Source organism: Meleagris gallopavo, chromosome Z (genome assembly GCF_905368555.1).
Source record: "Meleagris gallopavo chromosome Z, MGAL_WU_HG_1.1, whole genome shotgun sequence".
Classification (NCBI taxonomy): domain Eukaryota; kingdom Metazoa; phylum Chordata; class Aves; order Galliformes; family Phasianidae; genus Meleagris; species Meleagris gallopavo.
The window spans coordinates 25841191-25868437 of record NC_139435.1 but is presented as its reverse complement, the minus strand read 5'-3'; the positions used below and the strand labels follow the sequence as shown (position 1 = coordinate 25868437).

At 48.2% G+C, this 27247-nt stretch overlaps 1 protein-coding gene and 1 long non-coding RNA gene across 3 annotated transcripts in view; one reads left to right on the top strand and one right to left on the bottom strand.

Annotated features, from left to right (window-relative positions):
- Positions 1-8990: 8990 nt before the first annotated feature.
- Positions 8991-21152, bottom strand: LOC104914994 (uncharacterized). Of its 2 annotated transcripts, none has more exons than XR_014880329.1 (4): positions 20242-21152; positions 12979-17465; positions 12540-12694; positions 8991-12168 (listed from the first exon to the last, which is right to left on the bottom strand). It is a non-coding gene; the product is annotated as an uncharacterized LOC104914994 (long non-coding RNA). The 2 variants fall into 2 exon arrangements; XR_014880327.1 differs by having other exon boundaries at positions 8991-10752.
- A 549-nt stretch (positions 21153-21701) lies between these two features.
- Positions 21702-27247, top strand: part of PGM5 (phosphoglucomutase 5) — a 69139-nt gene continuing 63593 nt past the window's right edge. The window contains exon 1 of the mRNA XM_085212810.1: positions 21702-22113. Coding sequence (XP_085068936.1) covers positions 21853-22113 — 261 coding nt within the window. The 5' untranslated portion in view covers positions 21702-21852. The remainder of the gene's footprint in view (positions 22114-27247) is intronic.

The following is a 27247-nucleotide window of genomic DNA, read 5'->3' as shown; positions in this document are numbered from 1 at the left end:
GTGGGAAGCTGCGGAGAAACTGCTGTTAAGTATTCTCTCTTAGAGAGGGGAGCAGTCATCTCCTAAAGGCATGACCGAGACCCTGTTGCATTGGGCTCAGAAGAAGGGACATTTGTCAGAAGTGGCGCTGATATTCAGTGTCGACGAATGGCGTGATGTTGGGGACCGCATGTGGGACTCAGTCCTTAATGGTGGAAAGGTCGAAAAACCTTTGCGGACCCTTGGTCCCTTCTGGAGGTCTATTATTAATTCTTCGAAAGCTATGCAAGCCGAGCGACAGGCAGCCGCTGCAGCTATACGGGCACTTGCTGGTACAACTCATTCGGCGTTGAAGTTCGACGTGCCTGTTCGGGGTGTCACACAGCCTGTGTGTTCCTTGGCAGGTCAGGTAAAAGCATCGGTAGAGGCAGCAGCTCCTGATCTTTCAAATGATACTGCTACTGAGTTACCTGCAGTATTGCAGCAGGAAAAAGGGGCTATACCTGACATCACCCCTGGTGGACACTGCAAGGAGATTCCTGCAGAATCAGACAGCAACGATGGGGGTGAGAGGTTGGAAAAACTGGATTGTGAGGTTAAAATACTAACAGAGCGACTACGTCATCTGGAAATCTGTACGCGGCAAACAAAGGGTACAGGGCCTGTCCGAGGCTCTCGACCAGTGCCTTCTATGGGCCCTGTCCTACCGATAGCGCCTGTTGCTCCAGCGACTCAGCCGGCAGCGCCTCCCGACTGCACTACGGAGAGATTGTTTTGCGCGCGCCCGCAGCGTTCTGCGGGACAGAAGGTGAGCATCGGGAACTATGGGGAATTCACTGACGAAGGAGCAGCAAGAAAATCTTGCAGCATTACAGTTAGTTGTAACGTTTCAGAATCAGCCTGTATTTACCTTAGCGATAGCTACTTTTCTCACGTGCTTAAGCAGAAATGTCTCTGAATTCCCGAAAACTGGATTCTCTTTTTATGGAGAGCTTTGGGACAAAATCGGCGCAAAACTCCGGGAGGCTTCTATTACTAAAAACAGAACGGCTGCTAAACTTTTACCTGTTTGGCATAAAATAATGGAAGGACTTAAACAAATTCGACAAGGAAAAATTTCTCCCGACTACGCCCCATCGCTCTCCCTCCCACCCCGCCGCTACCTCTCGGTGCAGAAAGCAGCCCTGGTCCGGATTCGATCCGCGGCTCTGACCCCGCCCCTGACCGCGGAAAAACGAAATCGCAACCCCCCACCTCGCTCCCGCCTTCGGCTCTGCCCCTGACGCTCGCCGCGCCGCGCCGCGCCGCACCCGCCCTCCGCCCCGCCCCCGTTGCCCCGCCTGCGTCACCTGTTGCTGCGTCTCCGCAGCCTTCGTGCAACTTGGTTAAAGGCAATAACGGAGCTGCTTGTCGTTCTAAAGCCATTCCAACTTTCCTCCAGAAATGGGGTGTTAGGCATATTACAGGCATTCCTCATTCTCCCCCTGGATAAGCTATCATTGAGCATACTCATCTAACATTGAGATCCATTCTTAATAAACAAAAAAGGGGGAATGTGGGAGACACAGCACAAGAAAGACTGTGAGCGGTTTGCTTTCTCTGTGCCATCTGTCAATAAAGCGGAGCCAGCCTCTCGGTATGAATGGGTGGCATGAAGAATTCTCCTACTGTGTGTCAACTGTTCGTAGCCACAGCCTTGCAACCTATTCGTAAAGCAAAACCTCATATGATCATTTATCATCACATGGATGGCATACTGTGCTGGCAGGAACAGCCTTTTGATAATAGCTGGGAAATGCAGTTTATCTCCCATCTCTCTCAATTAGGCCTTACGGTGGCACCCGAGAAAGTGCAGCGTACTCTTCCTCCGTTATATGTGGGTTGAAAATTGTCGGATGCTATGATACACCCTCAGACTGCAGAATTGACAATTGACATTTGCACACTCACCAACTTGCAACCTCTTTTAGGTCACTTACAATGGCTACAGCCATCGGTTGGCATTTCTAACGCTCAACTAGAACCGTTCTTAGAGTTGTTAAAGGGGAGATGTGCTAATGACGCGATCGCACTGACGCCTGACGCTAAGCAGGCTTTAGTTCAGATTACTACCCAAATTCAGTCGGTAGCGAGCCATCGTCAATCCTTACTTCACGACGTTTCCCGTGTCGTGTATGTCCAGGAGAAGCATGCTTTCGCAGTTATTTGTCAATGGGGGATAAAAAAAAAGCACGCTGCTTCTCAAAACAGGCCTACTAAACAATTTTCTACTTCTCCTTCTGTGTTTTTTTTTTGCTGGAACGGCTGTTTCCCCTGCTCAGCCTCGATCGTACTTGATGACTTGTACTGATATAGTAGCTGAACTGATTTGTATGGGCAGAGACAGAGTTCTCTGCATAGCGGGGCGAGAACCTGACGATATTAGTTTACCCTTTACCTCGCTGTGGGCAGAGTGGATGTACCGTCATTCCCTCTTACAGCTTACAGTCGGCTTTAGAAGGGTATCCTGGCCATCTGTGTGCAGAATGCCCAGATCAGCGAGTGGCGCAGTTCCTGGAAAAAGCTGACTGGATTGGAATACCTCGGTATTCAAAACGACCGGTGGATGGTCGCGCAGTATACTGACGCTGGACGCCAGAGCCACAAAGCAGTCTGCGTGTGGTGGGACAAAAGCTGGAAGCATCAGTCTGTGCCAATGGAGCCACGAGACAGCTTACAAACTATGGAACTAAAAGCGATTTTATGGGCCTTTACTGCGTGGCCAAATGAACCTCTAAATGTTGTAACTGATTCCCTCTACGCAGCTGGCGTGTGTCAAAGAGTTGAGGATGCCCACATTAGAGATAACAAGAATGTGTGCCTTATCTCTCTGTTTTTATGTCTTAAACACGTTACGGCAAAGAAAGGAAGCATATTGTGTCATCCACATTCGTAGCCACCTAAACACCGTTGGTTTAGGGGAGGGTAATGGTGTAGCTGATAAATGGGTGATGGTGACCCGTGTTAATCTATTTGATGCTGCTCGTAGCTCTCATGAGATGTTCATCAAAATGCCCGTGGTTTGCATAGACAGTTTAATATTGGCATGAATGACGCAAGGTCGATAGTACAAACATGTCCACGGTGCAGTCACCATAACGGTGGCCTTGGGCTGGGGACTAATCCCAGAGGCTTGCAAGCATTGGAAGTGTGGCAAACAGGTGTCACCCATATTGCAGAGTTTGGTTGATTGCAAAGTGTTCATGTCGCTATCGATACTTACTCTGGGTTTATATGGGCCTCTCCTTTAGCGGGTGAATCTGCTAAATACGTCGTTAAACATGGGATTGCATGTTTTGCTATCTTGGGAGTTCCAAACCAAATTAAAACGGATAATGGGCCGGCCTGTAAGTCGCAGTCAGTACAGTCTTTTTTGCAAAAGCAGGGAGTTCAACATAAGTTCGGGATACCACGTACTCCTACAGGTCAGGCTATTGTAGAACGCACGCATGCTATGCTAAAAGCACAGGTAAACCGAATGAGCGATATATGTGATGTGCCAGATCACCTCATGAGCGCTCTTTTCTCCCTTAATCTCCTTTCTGTACGAGGAGGCTCATTGGAACCTGCTATAGCCTTGCATCATTCAGGCATTAGTATGAGAGTACTATCTGAGTCTGCAAAAGTATCCTACATAATCCTTTGACTGGAGATTGTAAGGGCCCAAGTACTATCACATTTGTAGGAGAGGTTATTTTTGTCTTTCCACAGACGATGGTCCTATTTGGATTCCTGCTCGCAGTGTTCGTCCTTGGCGTGGAAACACTACCTGAACCTCACCAAATCAACCCATGGCAGAACATGTGGGTCACCTGGGCTAAATCAACAGGCCGGACTGACTTCTGATTAGCGCTTGCTTCTGCCATTGATTCCTTCCAAACTTGTTTTATAGGGATGCTGTTTCTAAATGATTCTGACTTTTCTGCTTACTCCACAGGTAGTTGCAGCGTATTGGATACTGCAGGTGATTGTTCTTTCAAGCTTCTTAGGAGTCTCAATACCACTATACCCTGGGACCCACAGGAGTTAAATCTTGGAACTCAACAGATCGGTAACACATCTAAGGGATGGAAGAAAACATGTTTTATGTTTGGAAATCCCAGGGATGCTTTTGGGGGTCCATGTTACATTGGTAAGCTCACTATATTTTCTCTCACCTTCCAGGATATGCGTGACATGCACTCTAAATGTAGTGCACGGGTAGCTTTAGCTGTCCTTATACCAGGGGCTGTTGCTGGGAATAGCTATAATAACTATTAGTATAGTTATCGGTTTTGTAAAATGCTTACTTAACAAAATGTCCACTACTGTCCTGCTTGCGCAAAAAGAAAAAGGGGGAATGGTTGCGTGTACCCCCTGTTGCAGCCCCCGTTGCAGCTCGCGGAACCCACGAAAAGAATGGCGTCAGGATGTGAAACGATGAGAAAGACTGATACCAGGCTTGAAACGAGCGTGAACTCATAATGATTGGGACTGTGTGCTTCTGGACCCTCCGGGATTTATTTCCAGGTTGCAGAAAGTTGGGCTGCAGACCAAACACGTATTTGTTCTTCTTAGTAGGTAAACAATATTTCTTGTCATGATGCTATGTTAGCCTTGTCTCCTTTCTTGCATTTAGAGTATTGTCAATCGAAGCCTTGATTGAGTTATAATGATTGTATTACTAATATAATTAGTGTTATTATTTTATAGTATGGTAAAAGTTTGCGAATAAACAAAAAAGGGGGAATTGTGGGCACACAAGAAAAAACTGTTCAGAGCAGCAGCTGGAAAAAACTGTCCAGAGCAGCAGCTGTGGAGCCAGATAAGCAGTATGAGAAGCAAGGGCACCTTCTGAAGAACAAAGAACGTCTCATGGCTCTGGTTGGATAAGTCTGTGTGAATGACTGAAGAGCGTTTTGCAGAATGCTCTGTTAACATGTATAAATAGAGCAGTGCTTAACAATAAAGCAGACTAATAGCTTTTAACCACATGGGCCTGACTAACCTGGTGGCCTTCTATGATGGAGTGATGGAGTTCCCCCGTTGGACGGGGGAAGGGCAGTGGATGTCATCTGCAGGCTCCCACAGCTGTTGGCTCCTTCTGCAGGCAGGCAGGCTTGAGGTGTTGCAGGGCAAGTCCTGGCCTGTGATCCTGGAGTCAGCCCTGCCTGGTCTGTGGGAATGGGGAAGGCAGCATGAAGCAGCGACCAAGGCTGCACGCAGCGTAGTGCCCATCGCCCTCCCAGGATGGGCAGCTGCCAGGTCCTCCCTTGCACTGGCCACACAGTGCATATGGAAAGAATTGGGTTCTCCCAGCCGCTGAAGCGGCTTCCGGTCACTCCCAGTTATCTGACAGCACCTTCTGTTCTCTTAGGCAGCCCAGAAGGCCAACTATATCCTGGGCTGCACTAAAAAAGGGGTGGCCAGCAGGGAGAGGGAGGTGATTGTCCCTCTCTACTCGGCTCCTGTAAGGCTCCATCTGGAGTACTGCGTCCAGGCGTGGGGTCTCCAGCACAAGAAGGACGTGGAGCTCTTGGAGCGGGACCAGTGGAGGGCCACTGAGATGATCAGATGGCTGGAGCACCTCTCCTATGAGGAAAGGTTGGGGGAACTGGGCTCGTTTAGACTGGAGAAGAGAAGGCTGCAGAGAGACCTCATTGTGGCCTTCCAGAACTTGAAGGGAGCGTATAAACAGGAGGGGGAGCAACTGTTTACATGAGTTGAGAGTGATGGACAAGGGGGAATGGTTTTAAACTAAGGGGAGGTTTAGATTAGATATTAGGAGGAGGATTTTCACGGAGGGTGGTGACGCACTAGAACGGGTTGCCCAGTGAGACTGTGGATGCCTCATGCCTGGAAGCATTCAAGGCCAGGCTGGATGTGGCTCTGGGCAGCCTGGTCTGGTGTTGGCGGCCCTGCACAGAGCAGGTGGTTGCAATTAGATGATCTTTGAGGTCCCTTTCAACCCAGGCCATTCTATGATCCTACGGTTCTATGCTCCTATGATTCCATGGACCGTTTTCTGACTCCCTGGCGTGCACCAATACAGACCAGTTGGTCACTCTGCTTCCCCACCAAAAAAAGGGAGCCACACCCCATCTCTGAAGGTGTCAAGAAATGTATAGATGTGTCACTTGGGGACGTGGCTTATTGCACTGGGTGGTGATGGGGTGGCAGCTGGCCGGTTGGGTGCAGGGAGACATAAGATATGCAGGCGGAATCTTTGGGAAACGTGGAGATGAAATGGAAGAGATTAGGTTATTGGGAAGACAAATCAGTGGGATACGGACAGTTATACTAGGAATTAATCAAGACGATTTGCTTTTGGCGATGTGCTGGGCTTCTGCGTGGACGCATTCTGCATCAAAGCAGGGAGTTGCCTTGGCGGGCTGAGGGTAGCCCCTGGTAGGGAGCAGCTGCCAGGAGTCACCACCCGCTCTGTGGGAGCAGAGCTATGACACGGCAGGGGCGGAGCCAGGAGCAGAGGGGTCATCCCTTACATGTGCAAAGGTAGCCAACAGGGAGCACCTGGCGTGGTAGGCAGGCAGAGACGGAAGCGCAGATCGGAGGCCCACAATCCCTCTGGGCTGATGCGTGCATCCAGACGCAACTCCTGAGCAATGAGAAGGCTGCCCAGACCTTTGGCTCTGGGAACCTCCGGAACCTAGGAGTCACACATAGGACCCAGGTGGGTGAGGGGTGTCATGGCCACAGATGGGCCAACTGCTTGAGCAGCTGCCCAGGCTGAGAGAGGAGGTTGCCAGTCTGAGACGCGTTCAGGCGTCTGAGAGGGAAATCGATGGCTGGTATCACAGGATGCCAGGTATCATGGGCAATCAGCCCTGTCTTGGGGCCCAGCCAGGAAGGTGGCAAGCAGTCTCCCGACCAGACAGAGTAAACATGTGCAGGGTGAGAGGCTCTGGACCCTTGTCTCTGTTCAGAGCAAAAGGAGAAGCCTCCCCCTTGGCCCTGAGGTGCCATGAGCTGACAGATTTCAGACTCTGGTGTGGGAGAAGGAAGAAGCTAGGGACAGCAGCTTGGAACTGGAGGGGGATGATGACACTAAGAAAGTCCAGCCAAGGGCCTGAATCACAACCAGTGCCACTAAAGAAGAGCTGTAATTGGAGACTCCCTGCTGAGGAGCACTGAGGCACCCGTCTGCTGCCAGATAACCACTCCAGAGAGGTCTGCTGCCCACGTTAGGAACATCAGGAAGACAGCGTCTGGAGTGGTAACACCATTCGACAGCTATCTTCTCCTGGTCTTTCAAGCCAGGTCACACGAGGCTGCAACCAGGAAATTAAAAAACATCAAAAAGGACCTTGCGTCCCTTGGGAAGGTGTTGAAGGGGTCTGCAGTGCAGGCGATGTTCTCCTCGGTGCCCCTGGCTGGACACGGGGATCGGGCAGAAAGAGGAGAACTGACCAGTTGAACGACTGGTTGTATGAGTGGCGTCATGCCGAAGGCTATGGCTTCTATGCAGGAGAGTTGGACTAGGAAAGAGGAAAAGAGAATCCCAGAATCACAGAATTGTAGGAGTTGGAAGGGGCCCCTAAAGATTATCAAGTCCACCCTCCCTGCTAAAGCAGGTCCCTTCCAACTCCAAGGATTCTATGATTCCATGAGGATTTCCACATGGATCGTGGTCTTGCTAAGAGCCTTGCCTGAGCCAGTGAGAAGGATCTGCCTTAGCAGGTGCCATTCTGTCTTTCCAATGGTGTAGCTGTTCAGACTGAAGATTTCTCTAGCGGCGATCCCCAGGTGTCAGTACTGGAGCCGGTCTTGTTTCATACCTTTATTGGTGTCCTGGATGATTGAATGCACCCTCAGTAAGTTTTCAGATGACGCTGGATCGGTGGGCTGAGGCCAGCTGTATGAGGCTCAGCAAGATTCAAGGGCACAACAACCCATGCAGTGCTACAAGCTTGGGGCAGATTGGATGGCGTACGTGGTGGAAAAAGATCTGGGGGCATTAGTCAACAGCCACCTGAACGTGTGCCCGCAGTGTGCCCAGACAGCCAGGAAAGCCAGCGGCATCCTGGCTTGTATCAGTAATAGTGTTGCCAGCAGGAGCGAGGATGCAATTGTTCCTCTGTACCTGGCAACAGTGAGGCTGCACCTGGAGTAGCGTGTTCAGATTGGGGCCCTTCTCTACAAGGAAGATACTGAGGTGAGGCAGCTGGCCAGTTGGGGGCAGGGAGACGTAAGCTATGCAGGTGGAATCCTTGGGAAAGGTGGAGATCAAATGGAAGAGATTAGGTTGTTGGGAAGACAGATTGGTGGGATGTGGACCTCAAATGCCTCCACCTCAGAGCGGCCACGGTAACAAGACGGCGACCAGCACGAGGCGTGTGTAGGCATGGGGTGGGTAGGCGGAGGCAGAGTGCCCATGCTCGGGCTCCGCCCCGCAGCGTGTCATGGTTCCGAGGGCAAGTGGGCAGCATTGTGATGTCAGCATGCTCGAGTTGTGAGTTCAGAGGGGTGGTCCCACCTCTGCCATTGCGGTCGTGACCAGCGATTAGCGATGGCTGACGACAGCTCTCTCTTTGTCCCTGTAACCCTTGTCCTTCACTGTGGCCTCCTGTTCCTGGTGGCCAGAGTCTTCCTGAACGCCGTGATCCGACACCTACAGGAGTGTGACTGACGCATGTCCATGTGTCCGCAGGCCGGCAGACAACGCCTGCGGTGGAGGAAATGGTGGCAGCGAGCAGCGGCACCGGAGCCAGGTGGGTCCTCTGAGGGTCAGCCCGTGCCCCAGACTTGCCCAGGAGCATCCATCCCCAGGCGGGGCTGAGCCTCAGGAAGCAGCCGAGCCCTGGCCCAGAACCTGGCCCAATGCACCCTGGCCAGATGGGCCCAGGGCACGGACGTCCAAACTTTTTGGTTTGTCTGGGCTGCGTTGAGCGAGTAGGAATTGTCTTGGGCTGCCTATACATGAGTTCCTCTGAAAGTAATGCCTCCTATTTACTTACATGGAAACTACTCGTGTGTGGATTCAAACTCTATAACCCACGTGAGGTTATAAAGCAGGTATGTTTATTACAGCAAGGGTGCGAGGGGGATATCTCCTTCTAACTCGCACACCGAGGAAAGCAGTTGTTACATACTTAAAGACATAACAGATACATATTCTTTACAGTCCAAGGAAATGGGCTGGAATTCTGAGAAATTACAACTTATGCTCTCACCTCCTGGAGCGTGGGCCCTAAAAATGTGGTGGTGGTCTCTGGCAGTTCTTGGATGAAAGCTAACAGTCTTCTATTAAAAAAGGACGTGCGTGGCCCAGAGCATCTCTGGAGATCCTGTCCCGTTGTGGCTCAAGGACCTTCCCTGTTTTACAGGTGCCGAGAGTCAGTTGGCCGGGCACAGGAGCCCGCAGTGTGAGCCGCTGTGCCCCTGCAGTGAGGCTGACCAGGAGCTCCAGCAGCTGGTTCTGTCAGGGGTGCCTGAGCACAGGCGTGTCCTGGGCCCTGATTTCCTGCAGGCGGCATGGAGGGACCTGGAGGTGCTGGTGGAGTGGAACAGCCTGTCATGCCACTGCTGCAGCTCCCCTGAGGTCCAAAGCTGTCCCGGGAAAGGCAAGGTCGAGTCCTTGAACGTGCCCAGCACAGTCTGCTCCCCTGGAGCTGCGTGGAGTGTTGAAACCCACACAGAGCTCAAGGTGCACGTGGCCCGGAAAAGCCTGGAAGTGCAACTGGGGAGCCTGCCCAAATGGCTCTTGCTCTCCCAGCAGCAGGCTTGGGGAAGACAATGCCGCCGCATCCTGCCCAAGCTCATCAAGCCAGGGCAGACCCAGCCTCTGCTGCGGCGAAGCCTGTGCCCCTCGCTGAAAGCCAAGGGAGACTGCATTGCAGAAAACATTCTCAACAAGCAAGAGATAAGAAAGTGGGGTGAACCCAACCCTACAGAGATCTCTATGGAGCAGCTGGTGCCGTGCCCCCCCAGCCTTCTGCTTCCCCGGAATGTGGGTCTAACCGGGACGGTCATCCGGCGGAAAGCTCATTCCCAGGGCCAGGCTGAGCAACGGGAGCATTCCCGGAAGGGGCAGCAGTGCCGCCCCAAGGAGTCGGCAAAGATTGCTTTGCCTCCGTGTGACTGACATCAAAGCCAGCAGCCAGCGCCTCAGGGCAGCGCTTGCCATCATCTCAAAGCTGCACCTCAGTCAGGCGACTTTCGGGAAGCTCTCCATGCACACAGCCAGAAAATGCCTGGAGGTAAAGCTTAAGTCCTTCCCTGTGGCAGTGCGGAAGTCCATGTCGCAACAGTATGTACCCCAGATGGTTCCCACATACTTCCGCTGCCGTCAGGCTCTGTTCCTGAGTGAGGAGAAGCGTGAGGGCCTGGAGCTGCACATCCGCTCCATGAAGCTGGAGCGCCTTGGGAACCGCCTCGTCTCAGGCAGTCCGTAGAAGCCAGCTGTGTCCCAGGAGGAGGAATCTTTACCAGCACATACATGACTGCACCTTCCGAGGCATCCAGGGCTGAGGCAGGCCCCAGAGGACACAAGAAGTGCCCTAGCAGAGGCAAGAGCACCTGGAGTGCCAAAGCAGAACACAGCGGCTTTCGGCTTGTCAGGCGAACATTCCGTGGAGTGCAACAGACCACCACCACCTACCGCAGCTCATTGTTAAATGCTTGCGGTGACCCTGACTGTGACCCTGTGGCTGCAGCAAGTAGCAAGATGGTCTGGGGGAAGATATGCCCGATTCCTGAAATGCCGTGGATCTCAGTCTCTAAGCACGTCCATCTTGCCTGCAAGGGGAGAATCATAGAATGATAGAGTCAGTCATTCCTGACCAAACCCAGGCAAGGAAATTTAAGGCCGTGCCAGCGCCTACGTTCTGTCAGTGTGTTTGGGCGTTTATAAGCAGAGGAGTATGGACTCAAGTCAAGCTCAGCTCTGTGCCCCTCTCCAGAGTTGACAGGAGAGAGGAGCACCTCTCACAGAGACTGCTAACAGGAGAGTCTATGACAGAAGCCCCAGCCTGGCAAGAACCATCAGTTCAAGCTACTTACACTGGTTCACTGGGCAATTTACCCTTAATATTTGGCAGATCTACCTAGCCTGATAGGTATTAACAGGCACTGAAACTTATTTTCCCATCACTACCACCTAACTCTCAGGTTTGAGCCACTATCTTATAGTTAGCTCAGGCACAAGCAACAGCTTAGCGGTGTCTACGCTGCACTTGTCATGGAAAAGCTAAAGGCAAGAAGACACAGAAGCCCGGGAAGCTCTAAGAATAGAGCAAACGTGCCAAGACTGTCAAGACAGCTTTGCAAGGCAAGAGCCGCAAGAGGAAGGGCCAGGCTCAGTAGCACGCTTTCTGTACAAAAAGCCTATTTTTCCCCTAAATAAATACATAAACATCTACTTGTGCCAAAGAGCTTTCTCTATGGGGGCCTCCCTGAGGATCGAGGGGGGAGATGGGCTCAGGAGTACCAGGGAAGGTGTGCTGTCCCACAGGAGGACATGCAGATGAGGATAAGCCCCGGCAAGTTGGCTGGAGCTTCTCCTCCCTCCTGGCCTGCCCCCTGGGGGGCAGCCCGGGGTCTCTGTGAGTCATCTGGAGGCACAGCACCAAGTCCTGCACCACCTGATGCTGTGAGGGGTCTGCAGGCTCCCACAGTCCCGCTGAAGACATGAGTGGGAAGCTGCGGAGAAACTGCTGTTAAGTATTCTCTCTTAGAGAGGGGAGCAGTCATCTCCTAAAGGCATGACCGAGACCCTGTTGCATTGGGCTCAGAAGAAGGGACATTTGTCAGAAGTGGCGCTGATATTCAGCGTCGACGAATGGCGTGACGTTGGGGACCGCATGGGGGACTCAGTCCTTAATGGTGGAAAGGAAGAAAAACCTTTGCGGACCCTTGGTCCCTTCTGGAGGTCTATTATTAATTCTTCGAAAGCTATGCAAGCCGAGCGACAGGCAGCCGCTGCAGCTATCCGGGCACTTGCTGGTACAACAACTCATTCGGCGTTGGAGTTCGACGTGCCTGTTCGGGGTGTCACACAGCCTGTGTGTTCCTTGGCAGGTCAGGTAAAAGCATCGGTAGAGGCAGCAGCTCCTGATCTTTCAAATGATACTGCTACTGAGTTACCTGCAGTATTGCAGCAGGAAAAAGGGGCTATACCTGACATCACCCCTGGTGGACACTGCAAGGAGATTCCTGCAGAATCAGACAGCAACGATAGGGGTGAGAGGTTGGAAAAACTGGATTGTGAGGTTAAAATACTAACAGAGCGACTACGTCATCTGGAAATCTGTACGCGGCAAACAAAGGGTACAGGGCCTGTCCGAGGCTCTCGACCAGTGCCTTCTATGGGCCCTGTCCTACCGGAGCGCCTGTTGCTCCAGCGACTCAGCCAGCAGCGCCTCCCGACTGCACTACAGAGAGATTGTTTTGCGCGCGCCCGCAGCGTTCTGCGGGACAGAAGGTGAGCACTCGGGAACTATGGGGAATTCACTGTCGAAGGAGCAGCAAGAAAATCTTGCAGCATTACAGTTAGTTGTAACGTTTCAGAATCAGCCTGTATTTACCTTAGCGTTAGTTACTTTTCTCACGTGCTTAAGTAGAAATGTCTCTGAATTCCCGAAAACTGGATTCTCTTCTTATGGAGAGCTTTGGGACAAAATCGGCGCAAAACTCCGGGAGGCTTCTATTACTAAAAACAGAACGGCTGCTAAACTTTTACCTGTTTGGCATAAAATAATGGAAGGACTTAAACAAATTCGACAAGGAAAAATTTCTCCCGACTACGCCCCATCGCTCTCCCTCCCACCCCGCCGCTACCTCTCGGTGCAGAAAGCAGCCCTGGTCCGGATTCGATCCGCGGCTCTGACCCCGCCCCTGACCGCGGAAAAACGAAATCGCAACCCCCCACCTCGCTCCCGCCTTCGGCTCTGCCCCTGACGCTCGCCGCGCCGCGCCGCGCCGCACCCGCCCTCCGCCCCGCCCCCGTTGCCCCGCCTGCGTCACCTGTTGCTGCGTCTCCGCAGCCTTCGTGCAACTTGGTTAAAGGCAATAACGGAGCTGCTTGTCGTTCTAAAGCCATTCCAACTTTCCTCCAGAAATGGGGTGTTAGGCATATTACAGGCATTCCTCATTCTCCCCCTGGATAAGCTATCATTGAGCATACTCATCTAACATTGAGATCCATTCTTAATAAACAAAAAAGGGGGAATGTGGGAGACACAGCACAAGAAAGACTGTGAGCGGTTTGCTTTCTCTGTGCCATCTGTCAATAAAGCGGAGCCAGCCTCTCGGTATGAATGGGTGGCATGAAGAATTCTCCTACTGTGTGTCAACTGTTCGTAGCCACAGCCTTGCAACCTATTCGTAAAGCAAAACCTCATATGATCATTTATCATCACATGGATGGCATACTGTGCTGGCAGGAACAGCCTTTTGATAATAGCTGGGAAATGCAGTTTATCTCCCATCTCTCTCAATTAGGCCTTACGGTGGCACCCGAGAAAGTGCAGCGTACTCTTCCTCCGTTATATGTGGGTTGAAAATTGTCGGATGCTATGATACACCCTCAGACTGCAGAATTGACAATTGACATTTGCACACTCACCAACTTGCAACCTCTTTTAGGTCACTTACAATGGCTACAGCCATCGGTTGGCATTTCTAACGCTCAACTAGAACCGTTCTTAGAGTTGTTAAAGGGGAGATGTGCTAATGACGCGATCGCACTGACGCCTGACGCTAAGCAGGCTTTAGTTCAGATTACTACCCAAATTCAGTCGGTAGCGAGCCATCGTCAATCCTTACTTCACGACGTTTCCCGTGTCGTGTATGTCCAGGAGAAGCATGCTTTCGCAGTTATTTGTCAATGGGGGATAAAAAAAAAGCACGCTGCTTCTCAAAACAGGCCTACTAAACAATTTTCTACTTCTCCTTCTGTGTTTTTTTTTTGCTGGAACGGCTGTTTCCCCTGCTCAGCCTCGATCGTACTTGATGACTTGTACTGATATAGTAGCTGAACTGATTTGTATGGGCAGAGACAGAGTTCTCTGCATAGCGGGGCGAGAACCTGACGATATTAGTTTACCCTTTACCTCGCTGTGGGCAGAGTGGATGTACCGTCATTCCCTCTTACAGCTTACAGTCGGCTTTAGAAGGGTATCCTGGCCATCTGCTGTGCAGAATGCCCAGATCAGCGAGTGGCGCAGTTCCTGGAAAAAGCTGACTGGATTGGAATACCTCGGTATTCAAAACGACCGGTGGATGGTCGCGCAGTATACTGACGCTGGACGCCAGAGCCACAAAGCAGTCTGCGTGTGGTGGGACAAAAGCTGGAAGCATCAGTCTGTGCCAATGGAGCCACGAGACAGCTTACAAACTATGGAACTAAAAGCGATTTTATGGGCCTTTACTGCGTGAGCGGTGTCCCTCAGGTGTCGGTGTTGGTACTGGTGCTCTTCAACATCTTCATCCACAACATAGATGATGGCAGCAGGTGCACCCTCAGGAAGTTTGTAGATGACACCAGGCTGAGTGGTACAGTTAATACATTGGAAAGAAGGGAAGCCATCCAGAGACACCTTGACAGGCTGAAGAATTGGGTCCAAGAAAACCTAATGAAGTTCAGTAAGGCCAAGTGCAGGGTGCTACACTTGGCTCAGGGCAATCCCAGGTTCTTAAGCAAACTGGGGTAAGATCTCCTTGAGAGCAGCCCTGTGGAGAAGGACTTGGGGGTCCTGGTAATGAGAAGCCGAACATGAGCCAGCAGTGTGCACTTGCAGCCTGGAAGGTCAACTGTGTTCTGGGCTGCATTAAAATAGGGGTGGCCAGCAGGGAGAGGGAAGTGATTGCCCCCTCTACTCGGCTCTTATGGGGAATGGTTTTAAACTGAGACAGGGGAGATTTAGGTTAGATATTAGGAGGAAGATTTTCACACAGAGTGTGGTGATGCACTGGAACATGTTGCCCAAGGAGGATGTGGATGCCCCATCCCTGGAGGCATTCAAGGCCAGGCTGGATGTGGCTCTGGGCAGCTTGGTCTGCACATAGCAGGGGGGTTGAAACTCGATGATCATTGTAGTCTCTTTCAACCCAGCCCATTCTATGATTCTATAATATCTTGCTCCTGAACAGAGCCAAGTCCAATACCACTACCAGCTGTGGGATGGAAGGATTGAGAGCAGCCCTGCTGAAAAAAGGTCTGCATGGGAAGTGATGGATGTGAAGCTGGACCTGAGCTAGCAGTGCACCCTTGTTGCTCAGAAAGCTTACTGTATCCTGGGCCGAATCAAAAAAGTGCGACCAGCAGGGCAAAGAAGGTGATCCTGCATCTCTACTGTGCGCTGATGAGGCCTCCCTTGGAGTACAGCATCCAGATGTGGAGTCTCCCAGTACAGGAGAGAATGGACCTGTTGGAGTGCATCCAGAGAAGGGGACAAAAATAATCCAAGGGGTGGAATACCTCTGCTATGAGGACAGGCTCAGAGAGCTGGGACTGTTCAGTCTGGAGAAGAGAAGGCTCCAAGGTGACCTGACAGCAGGCTTTTAGAACCTCAGTGGGAGCTCCAGGAAAGGAGGGGTCAGACTCTTTAGCAGGGTCTGTAGTAATAGAACAAGGGGAAATGGTTTCAAGCTCAAAGAGGCTAGATATAGGTTAGTTATATGGAAGAAATCTTTCACAGAGAGGGTAATGAGGCACTGTAACAGGTTGCCCAGAGGGGTGGTGGATGTCCCATCCCTGGAGACTTTCAGGGTGAGGCTCGATCAGGCCTGAGGCAACCTGATCTAGTCCCTGTTCATTGTGGGAGAGTTGAACTAGATGGCTTTCAGATGTCCCTTCCAACTCTAAGGTTTCTATGATTCTATGATTCTGTGAAAGCTTAGTGCCTCAGAAGACAACTCTTAAACATTAGAACTATAATGCAAGCCTGGTACTTGACCTGAAAAACAGAATTTTGAACCTAATAAGTTAATTATACTAAATGAGAAATTATGTTACTGTCTCCAGAGAGAACAGAATTTGTTTCCAGTCGGGCAGTTATGCCATCTGTTCCCTTTATGCAGGATTTCTTTTCTTTTGTTTTCTTTTGCTTTCTTTTCTTTTCTTTTCTTTTCTTTTGTTTTCTTTTCCTTTCTTTTCTTTTTTTTTAACAAAGACTCTGTTGCAGTACAATAAATTAGTATGTGCTACCATCTAGTGGTAGCATTTATTTTATAGTCTCTATGAACTTAGTTCCGCAATAACATTCTTGTTTTCTCCTCAGAAATTCTCAAGCTATTCTTGGCTTTATGCTCCTTTGCAGATAGTAAAAGCAAGGAAGGAAAAGCCTGCATCCTTTTAGTGATGGTTCTGCTTACAATCATGGTGATATTTTTCTTTTACTTTCCAAATATTTTCTTCAGTAAAACTAAGAGAATTTTGTCTTCAGCTTTCCATTGAAGGATTTTACTGACACTGTCACTGGCACCACATGTGGAATGATGACATCAAAGGTACCTTAGAAGCTAAACTTTCGCTGTCACCATCATCAGTGACGAAAGGTTAACTTTAATTAGCTAAGAAAAGAACACTTTAATATTTAAAGAATATAAAAGCAGTATTTTCTCAGTACAGCTGGACACATTTCCAAAACAATAAAAAAATAAATAGAGATTCAACCAAAACAATCCCATTTAAATCCAAGAAATTGCATGGGTTTTACTTATATTATACTATGACAAAAATAAAACTATTAAAAAATATGATTCCCAGGGATGTTGCAGGAGGATGCTGGTGTATGAAATCCTGAGGATTCACTCAGTTGTTATAGACCATGCATGCTGTGCTGCTCCTCTGCTTAGCTCTGTAGGTATCAGAAGCAATTTATGTGCTTTGAAGAACTGTCCAACCAGACATCTCTTCTTTGCAACATTAAAAGATAGTTACGTTGATAGCTGTTGGAGTACACAAGCTCTGGATAAGAGAGTACAATAAGGCAGCAGGAAAAAAAAAAAAAAAAAGGAAAACCAGGAACGTTAAATGTGGGAGGCTGTATTATGCCCAAGTATCAGTGTGCAGGAAATGTTCCTGCAGCATTCCTGGGAAAAGGTAGATGGAGGATAAAGAAGGCTGTATTGTAATATACCTTTGATTAAGAGAAGCCACTGGGAAAAACAGATGTAGTATCCCTGAAGTCACCACTCTTCAGCTTGTCTGAAGCTCTTTGTAGCAGCTGTATCATAGCAGTGCGTATCAAAGAGAAGGATAATTTGTTGTGTTTTCAAGCATGTTTCTAGTCCTTTCCACTTGAATGTGATTTTATGAATAAAAGTCATTACCATGGGATTAATGCTGAAGGATGAATGCTTGTGAACGTTGGATCAAGGTCACCTCTCAAGAAATACTGTTGTATTAGAACAAAGTGGACAGTAGGAGAAAATGCAGAGTCCAGAAATTCCAGGAGACCACCATGTTGGCAGAGCATTTGCTGGTTGACTGTCTGTCTCTGGAGAGGCTGGAAGGGAAACGGCATACAAGACAATTTGATTTAAAGTGAAACCTGATGGGAGCAAGTCAGCTAAGCTTAAGAACAGCTTAGCATGCACATGTAGACCTTCACTTCTGCACAAGATGAGCCTCCTGAGAGAGTGAGTTTCTAACTCTCGTGTGAAGAAATTGACCGGCATCTTAATTCTTTTAAAAGCCTCGTGGTCTAAAATAAGACAAACATGCCCAAGCCATTTCCCTGCAAGATTCACTTCTGAAACAGTAGGTTCTGAAGATCTCAATACAAACCTAAAGTGCTGGTACAAAATAAATTGGTTTATTTATAGCAGGAATGAAACACCTTCCCCTTCCCCATGCCCGTTACCACAATGATCACCTTTATCATCCTACTTGTGTTTGATCTAGTAATTTACTGTCCATTGCTTTATTATGTAGCAACAAGTTAATTTCTGTTCTTTTAAGCGTTTAGAGATCCTCCAACAGAAAACAGAACTCTTTGAACAGTCCAGAGCCAAATAAAAACAGCAATTTGACCCCACAGTTCTATGGAAAGATACTTTTTATTATTTTATTTCCTGTGTGCCTTTACAGTTATAGAAATAGTAGATAGATTAACTCAGTGATCTGAAAATCTGAAGCAAGAAGCCCTGTTTAACACCTGCAATCAATCCTTTATTCAAATTATTTTATTTAACTTCATATTGCAATTGCCAGGCACAGCAACACGTTAGTTTCACTTACGCTTGCAAAGCATTAAAATAAGAAAATATGAAGTTAAATTGTATTAATCTGAGGCCAAATGAAAGGATAAGAAGGATATGGTCAGAGGATACACAGAAAGGAAAGGCTAGTTAGTCTGACATAAATGCCCAAGGTGCTTATCTAAATGATGAACCCTGTGCAAGTTTTCAGATGACACCAAGCTGAGTGGTGCAGTTGACATGCTAGAGGGAAGGGATGCCATGCAGAGGGATCTGAACAGGCTTGAGAGGTGGGCCCATGCCAACCTCATGAAGTTCAACAAGGCCAAGAGCCAGATCCTGCACCTGGGTTGTGACAATCCTAAGCACAGATACAGATTGGGTGGAGAATGGCTTGAGAACAGTCCTGAGAAAAAGGATTCTGGGGTGTTGTTTGAGGAAAGATTCAATATAAGCTGGTAATGTCCACTTATAGCCCAGAAGGCCAACAGTATCCTGGATTGCCTCAAGAGAAACGTGACCAGACTTTGAGCAGCCTGGTCTAGAGGGAGGTATCCCCTACAGCAGGGGAGATGGAACTAGATGATCTTAAAGGACCCTTCCTACCCAAACCATTCTATGATTCTACGATTCTATGATTCTGTGTTTCTAATAAAGAATCCTGGAGGCCTGCAGGTGGTGAGAACAGGCTGCTGCTCAGAGATGAGCAACAGGAAATGGGAGAGAGGGTAAGGGTTAAGAGAAGCACAACTCTTTTCCTGTGGGCGGGCTACCTAGGATCTGACATGGGAGCAGTGGGCATCCTGCAGACAGCGGCGCTGCGCGATCACTTTCGCATTCCTGCTGCGAGCAGCAGCCTGCACTACAAATGGGATGCCTTGCAGCACCTGGAAATTTTGCCATTGACTCATTTTGTCTGATTTTTCTGCAGTGTGCAGTCAAATGAGAACTCAGACTTAATGCTTCTGGATTATTTTAGTCCATCCAAAGAACTGCTTCTACCTGACCTCATTAACAGCCAAAGAAACAATCAGAGCTACCTGATGGATGGAATATGGAAAGTTTGTTTATCAGATACACTGCATTCCAGCAAGAAATTTATCTTCAAATCCATTCCCATTGCTGAAAACCTACTTGACCTCTGACAAAAAAGATAGGAACCAGAGAGAAAAATCCCAAGTGATTTAATCAATAGCACTGCCGGAAATGCAGTCAGAAACAGTAGACTGTGAGCAGTGAAATTAACAGTATATTTTTCACCAGGTGCAAAAAGGAACAGTGAACACCTTTAAGCAGCTATACAAGTGAATAAAACCATGGCATTGATACTGATTAGGGAATTGCTGAAATTCTGCTAGGAGCCTTCCTGAAAATGTGCTTAGGGTGTTTTTTTAAACCCTTGGTCTTGAAAATCAACTGGGGGACTTAAATACATGCAACTTCACCAAAAACTCAGAAAGTAAAATGAAATTTAAATCTATTTTTGTTTTTCCCCAACATTACAAAAAGCTTGTTTTCCATTCTTGAGTTTTGCTGTTTTAAGTTTTGAGTCTTTGTCAGAGAGACTTTGACTCAGGGTAAGGATGACAGCCATTTGCTTTTCCTACCTTGATATATTGCTGTAGAAGCCATTATGTACAAGACTACAACCCGTAAACCACACAATCACTCAGATGTCTTTATTTCCAGAATAAGTGAGGGAGACCGTTTCCTGCTCCGCATTTTTAAACTTTATATATGCTCTGATTTCATGTGAAAACTTTTTAATTGGATAGGCAGTAGATCTGTACTGTAACTTGTATCCCTGTTTGGTATATCAATCTGCTAGTTCAGTAAGAAAACCAGGGTTTTCTCTGTTACCCTTACTAACTAGCATCCATAGGGCTGGCAGCCCAAATAGATAGCCAGAATCTATTTGAGAACTATGTTTCCCTTCTGCGTTATCACTGCCCATCTCCCAGGATCAAACTATTGAACCTCAACTGAGATTTTGATTGATGTTACTTTTCTTAGCAACTCCAATGAAAAACATCAACATAGGGATATGCCATCTTGTAACGAGCAAACTGTGAAATTACTTACCTGCAGGGTTTCTGCAGTGGGAGATTGTGGGGAAGAGGCCATTAGGTGAGCAGTATCTGGGAGGGGCATTTTGTAACACGTTTGAACAAAACATCCCAGAGGGCCTTCTTCTGCATCATTCTCACTTACTGTACCTCTGAAAATCAGACCTGAAATGTGCAGGTATTTTGCAGTGGTTTCTCCATCCCCATCAGAGCTCTCTACACTTTTGGATCATGAGACTTCCCAATCTGTACTTCATTAATGGACAGCAACAAACAATGTATGTGTTGACGGTTCTTCATGCAATGCCAAATTCTTAGTATGCATCCATTTTTAATTCCTACACAGACAAGAGTAATCTCACATCTATATATAAACCTCAACATTAATTCAAGTTAAAAATACTGAATATTTCCCCAGAAGACATTCTCTGAATTAGTCTGGACTCCTAATGTTGATGGCAAGCATGTGACAAAAGGCTGAACACATTTTACAGCCCACCTGATTAGTCAAATCTAGCAGCTGTCAAATGGCTCACTGAACAACACAGGAAAAACGTGAATCATACACTGCTTAACAGTCTTATCACCACAGCAGTTATTCCACCCCATTTTTTTTTTCTTTCCTTTGGACAAGTGAATCCAGACAGCCTGCACAATGAGAAGCTGTAGTTTGTGAAGAAACACATCCACTGGATCCACTGAATTTCAGATAATTCAGGTAATTATTTTGGTAAATAAAATGAACATGCGTGTCAACGAGCTCTTGTCACATCCACAGAAAATATGTAACACCCGACAATTTTTGTCAGGGAAGCACAGGTTCAGCGTTTCTCGGACACGCAGGGAGGAGACCTGCATGGCAACTCACACCTTCTGTTACCCTGCCAGATAGTTCCCAGCTCATGATGAGAAAAATAAATAAATAAATAAATAAATCCCAAACCCTTCCTATACAAGAAAGTCGCTTGTGAGCAATAGCAGAAAGAAAACCACCCCGCTCACTTCAGCGTTTGTAGCGAAACAACTTTCTCTTCATTAACTCCCCGTTTCTTTCGGCCGCGACACGGCACGGGACCGCCTCCCCCTCTTCCCGCAGCGAGCTGCTGCCCGGCGAGCGGCCGCCCGGCACGCCGTCCCGAGGCGCGCGGCTCCCGCAGCCGGAGGGGGCGGCCGGGGCCAGCTGCGGCGCTGACAGAGCGTGATCCCCCCGAGCAAGTGCGCGGCGCTGGCTCTCCCTCTCCCCCAGCCTCCGGTTACATCTCTGGCAGGAGACCGCGATTCTCGGCGTTGCTTTCCAGGGTTATTTTTGGCCGCGGCCGCCGCACGCTGACGGCACGGCTCTGGCAAGTCCCGCGCGTCCCTGCGCGCAGCGCGGCGCTGGTGGAGCTCTGCCGGGCGGCGAAGGGGCGGCGCGACCCCGCGCCCTCCCCGGCTCCCCCTCTGTGTCGTTCTCCCGCCGCCCCTGGGCATCCGAGGGGCCAGCCGGCCCGCCTCCGTCCCACGAGGGCCGGCCGTCGGGGAGCCCGACCCCGCGCCGCCGGGGCGGACGGAACCGCCTCTCTTCGCCTTTGTGAGGCCGCCGCTCGGCAGCGGAGTCGCGGCCGGGCGGGCGGCACCGAGCATCGCTATGGAGAGGAACCCCATCCCGGTGCTGACGGTGCAGACGACGCCCTATGAGGACCAGCGGCCGACGGGCGGCGGGGGGCTGCGGCGGCCCACGGCGCGCTTCGAGAGCCAGCGCAACTACCTGCCCAACTTCGTGCAGAGCCTGCTCTCCTCCGTAGACCTCCGCGACCGCCAGGGCTGCACCATGGTGGTGGGCAGCGACGGCCGCTACTTCAGCAAGACGGCCATCGAGATCGTCGTCCAGATGGCCGCGGCCAACGGGGTAAGCCCGGGGTCTCGCGGCTCCGCCGGCGTTCTGCGCCGTCGGTCAGGCTGCTCCGCTAGTTTTGGGCGAGGCTGGCGATGCCTGCGTGTGAGCCGGGTGCTCCTGACAGCCCCGTGTACTGCGGCCCGACCGTGGTGCTGCGCAGCTCTTTTGGGACCGAGTCAGGAGTGGAAGCTGAAAAACCACACCTGACTCTGCGGAGAAGGTTTAGCAGAGTCAAACATAAGTGCGTGGAAAGCGAGGGCGTTAGATGTGTGCTCGGTGCTTACACTCTTTCAGGGATGCTCGGGGAAAATGATGTAAAGGAAGAGGAATTCAGCAGTTTGGCTGCATCTTAAGAAAATAAGTGTTCTCTGTTCATTTAGTGAATGAGACAATGGTGACAGCCCATCCAATCAGATGGGTTACAGCATATTTTGCTCAGATTTGAAAACGTGAAAACTCTCAAGAGGGGAATTGATGTTTTCTGATGGAGGTGTGCAAACACCTTTGTCTGTCTGTACATGCAGAAAGCTGGGAAGTACCAGCCAGCACGGGCTTGAAGTTTCCTCTCCAAAGCAGAGTTGAAGCTGCTATCTCTCCTAACTGCTGAGTTGACCCTCCAGAAAGCGCACACAACAGGGAGCAGTGGGAGGCCACTGCTCATAGCTGGGAGCTGCGAGTTCCATGGGACTGCTTTGCCTCAGCTCCTCCCATTGCTAGCTCTGCGAGTGGAGCTCTGTCACTGTAGCGTGGGTAGGAGAAAGCACAGCAAGGGCTGTTCTGCCCAGCCGGCAGTCACCCATTGCTCTTGTATGCACAGAATAAGTTGCAGTTGCAAGGTGAGCACAAGGACTGAAACCTGGGGGAGACCAGAAATGTAGGGCTTAGAAGGCTGAGAGGTTCTCAGCTGGGCTAAGCTGCAGTCAGGACTCTGTCCTGGCTAATGTTGCTGTCAGCTTTCTTCCTTCCAGAGTCCCATGTCACATTTCCCATTTTCTTCTGCTCCCCCTGCAGATTAGTTTTTTTTTGACCTCTGTAAGTTTTCAATTTAGCATGTTTCTGGCACTTTGCTCTAACTGGGCTTCCCTTTCCTTAAGTTATTGCAGCTTTCTTGGAAGCACAGTTTCTCCTTACTGTTTTCTGAAGCCAAGAAACGAGAGTGTCTGCTGGCAGTTCCCACAGATTCCTGAGTTCAAGCACTGTACTCTGGCTGGGGGCACAGTCCTGATAAATTCAAGTGGGTGATGGCTGGGGGTGACATTGATCCTGCTCCCACGTGCTCATGCTCTATTCCCCTCTGGCCTGCCGGCCGCTTCTCTGTATCTCTGCAACACACTGTAAGTGTAGAAACCTCACTTTTTTTTGCCTCCAAGGAATACTCATTACATGTATTATTCTTCGATTGCTAATATATGACAGCTGAAAAATTATCTAAGCCTCCCCAAAGGCATTGTTTAGTGCTGTGCTATATGGTTTGGGTGGAGAGCATGAATACTGCTGAGGGCAAATACCTCTCCTTTGGCCAAGGCAAATATCTCTACAAGGAGCCTGTCCTGCATCAAAAGGAAAAAAAAAAAAAAAAGCAAGCTGGCAAATGCAGGGTGAGATGAAACATGTAGGAGCTTGAAGCTGCCCTGAAAACCTTTAGCCTCAGTGGAGTTCCAGGAGAGTGATGGCCAAGTAGTGCTGACAAACTGAGCCAGAGTCTCCTTCCAGGAAGACACATACTGAGTTCTTTGGTTAATTGTGCCTGCCGAGTATAAAAATAAAGGGGATCTTCTGTTATCAACTGTACACGTATTGCCCTTTAGAGTTGCTAGGTTCCCCTTGTTCTAATTTGGTGACTCACCCTGCATTCTCCCTGCTTTAGCAGCCTAGCACAGTTGGCACAGGCCCTGGGACCAGGAATGAGCTGAGGCCCCCTGCCTGGTCAGCTGCTGCTGCTTGCCCTGCCTTCCTGTCATCATTGAGCCCTGCGCTCACCCTATGGACTGGGACTGCAGGTACACCACTGCTGCAGCTTCTGGGCTTCCACTGCTGGCAGTGGCTATGGGGTAGTGCGTAGCATGCAGTGGCCATCAGCACGATTCATCATGTCTTTCTGTTTGGAGAGATACTGTAGGTTAGCTGGAAGCAGCTAACTAGTGGTCATTCTTTGAAAGAGCGCACAAATGGGATTGAGGCAAACACATTTTGGTAAGAGACTGTCTCATTCCAGCTTGCAACAGGCAACAGGCATTTCTGAGAAGTGAGATGTTAGGAGAATATCTGAAACTGCATCTCCCATTTCACCTGCCACCTGTCAGCAGCTTTTGCTTCTTAATGCCAGGAAGAACTGAGGTAAAAGGCTCCATCACGTGTGACAAAGTCTCACTACAAATTAAATGCAAGTATTCCATTAGAACCATCAGCTGGGTGTGGTGCTTTATTTTTGAGGCAAAGTTCAGAATAAGTTTAAATTAAAAACTCTGATGTCTGGATCTGATCAGAAGTGGATAAGTTGATAATCATACTTGGCCTATGGAGAGTCATAGCAACATTGTAGAGGTCATGAAGTATTGCTAATAATGCTGTAAAAGTTTGAGATGGCGAAGAATTTTCCAGCTGTTTTTGCAGTGCCATGGGTTTTTTTGTTTGTTTGTTTCCAATGAGAATCTTATCTTCCCTCCTTACACCTGTATGGCTGACTTATTTGCTTCTATATTAGGCATGACACTAAGTCATCATTAGGAAACTACAGTGAAAGAAGATATATCCCTGTGCTGTCCAGGATATAATCCACTTGCTTTATGTTATTTCAGGTTCAATTGACTGAGGCATGTGAGAGAAAAATTACTGGGAAGATCAATTTAAAAATGTTAAATGACTCCATTTTGATCCACTGTATTTTCTGAAAATACACAGCTGCATGTGGTAATATTGCATAAAAATGTTGCTGTAAAATAGTTGTTAGGGTGACTACACTCTCAGCCCTAAGAGTTTGCTGAGGACCATGGTCTCTTTTGCTGCTATTGCTACTAAAAGCAGAGTGACAAAATAGAATGTGGCGCTGGGCACAGTATTAGAAGAGGCATTACAAGCCTGTGATTTTGTAGCCACGTAAGTTTTTGAATTCCAAAGATAATCTTTCCATGCCATGAAACTGTCCAAGATTTTCAGAAGGATAATACTGGAACTTTAATTGTCAATGAGTATGTGGACACTATCTGGTTGCTGGTTTAGCCCAGAGAAGTCTGAAAATCTGAGAGTTCATTTCTTAAAATTAATTAGATAGCAGTTTAATACTTGATTCAGAGACATAGTGAACAGCAACTGGGCTGAAAGTGGATGAGATTGCATTCCTGCCATCAAAACGAAGAGAGAAAGATGTTTACGTTTCTAGGGAGTGCCTGAATTTAGAGTTTAGAATAGCAGCACTGAAGAGCTATATGTAAAGTGAAGCTCTTTGCAGTAGTCACTGCAAACAAAATAGAGTATCGTAAGACACAATTTCACTTTCTTATTTAATTTAATCTTATTTAATTTAGAATACAAAACACTGCATTTTTACAGGATAGGAATTAGTTTAAACAATTCTTATACTGTTTCTGCACTAATTCTAATTAGTGTAGAAATAACCACCTGAACAAATAACCTGTCACAAATACAGAAAGCAACGCAAAATAGTCCTATTCGTATAAATGCTGGGCGTCCAGGAACTGCTTTGTGTTGAGCAGGAGAAAAGTGAAGATGCAGTAAAGAGACAGTGCCAGACAATTTATGCATTGTGAATAATCTGTGTTTTGGCTAATTCAGAACAGTGATTTCTGTGCGCTTACAAAAAACCTAAACCTCACGTAGAAGTATAGAAGAATTCATGATATACCTTGCACGCAAATATAAATGTATTGATACTTTAATATCTCACAATACATCAGCAAAACATAATTTCTGTCATCTTCCTTTTGCTTACCCATCCACAATAACGTTTTAAGAGCCACCACTCTTTTCTGACAGCTATCTTTGGAAAACTGAGTCTTCACTTGCCTTAGTATTCTACATGCATAATAGTTTAGAAAAGGGAGAGAAAGTGCTCAAAGCAAGTGTTTTCATTACTTTTTTTCATTTTATTTCCCATAAGTATGGGGGTACATAGTATAGACTGGAAGAAAGTTTGCTAAAGCCCGTTTCCCAGTGGTCTGTGTTTCTTCTAGTGCTTTGGTACAACGAGCAGTGATGATTAAATGATGGCACTTGTACAGCAGTCTTGGAAGAAACCTCATATTGTCCAAAAGCTGCGCATAGGCTGAAAAGAAGCCTTAAAAGGACATGCTCAAATTCAAAACAGTTTGAAAACATTGGTATTTCTATTTCAAATCACTACCTATATAAATAAGCAATGATATAAATGAAACAGTAATACAGATAATGGAAATCCTTTTTTCTTGAACTTGGTTCTTAAGGTACCTCAAGGCATATGCTTGAACTGCTAGCCTCTCCTCTCCTTGAGGAGTTTGGATGGAGTTCTATCCTGGGTATTTTCTGAGGCAAAGGTATGTCTGTGGAAACACAGCCCAAAACAACTAGAAACACTTTTGCTTATTTGTAGAAGAAAGTCTTCCTTGTTCCATAACACAGGAATTGCTGCATAGGATTGCTGCATTCCTGCATAGGAATTTCTGCAGTCATAAGCAAGGTTATACATAAACTTTTTTTGAAGCAGTTTCTATTCAAAACAGTCGAGTTAAAAAAATGCAAATTCTGGAGATTTTTAAATCTCCATTTGGAGAGTTTTGGAGCATTTGGAGAGTTTTAAAAGGTGCTGAGAACATTACATAAATGCAAAGTGCTCCAGTCAGCAAGAGATACTAGTTGGGTTCTGTACTGAAGAAATATGAGCCCCTTCACTGAGATTTGGAGACTAAGTGGAAGAAACGTATCTCATTGTTGCTCTGAGACCTGCAAATTACTGCTTCATTATATCTTCAGAGAGAACCAAGAGCAGGAAGGGAAGTGAGACGATGTGTCAGAAAGCAATACGAAGTCTGGTAGGAGTAAATCTGCCACAGTGTGCCTGCATAACATTTAATCTGCTCTTCAGGGAAATCCATATTCACTAGCTTGGTTTCCTCCACAAATAATCAAGGTTCTCCAGTAAGTAAGGTAGTGT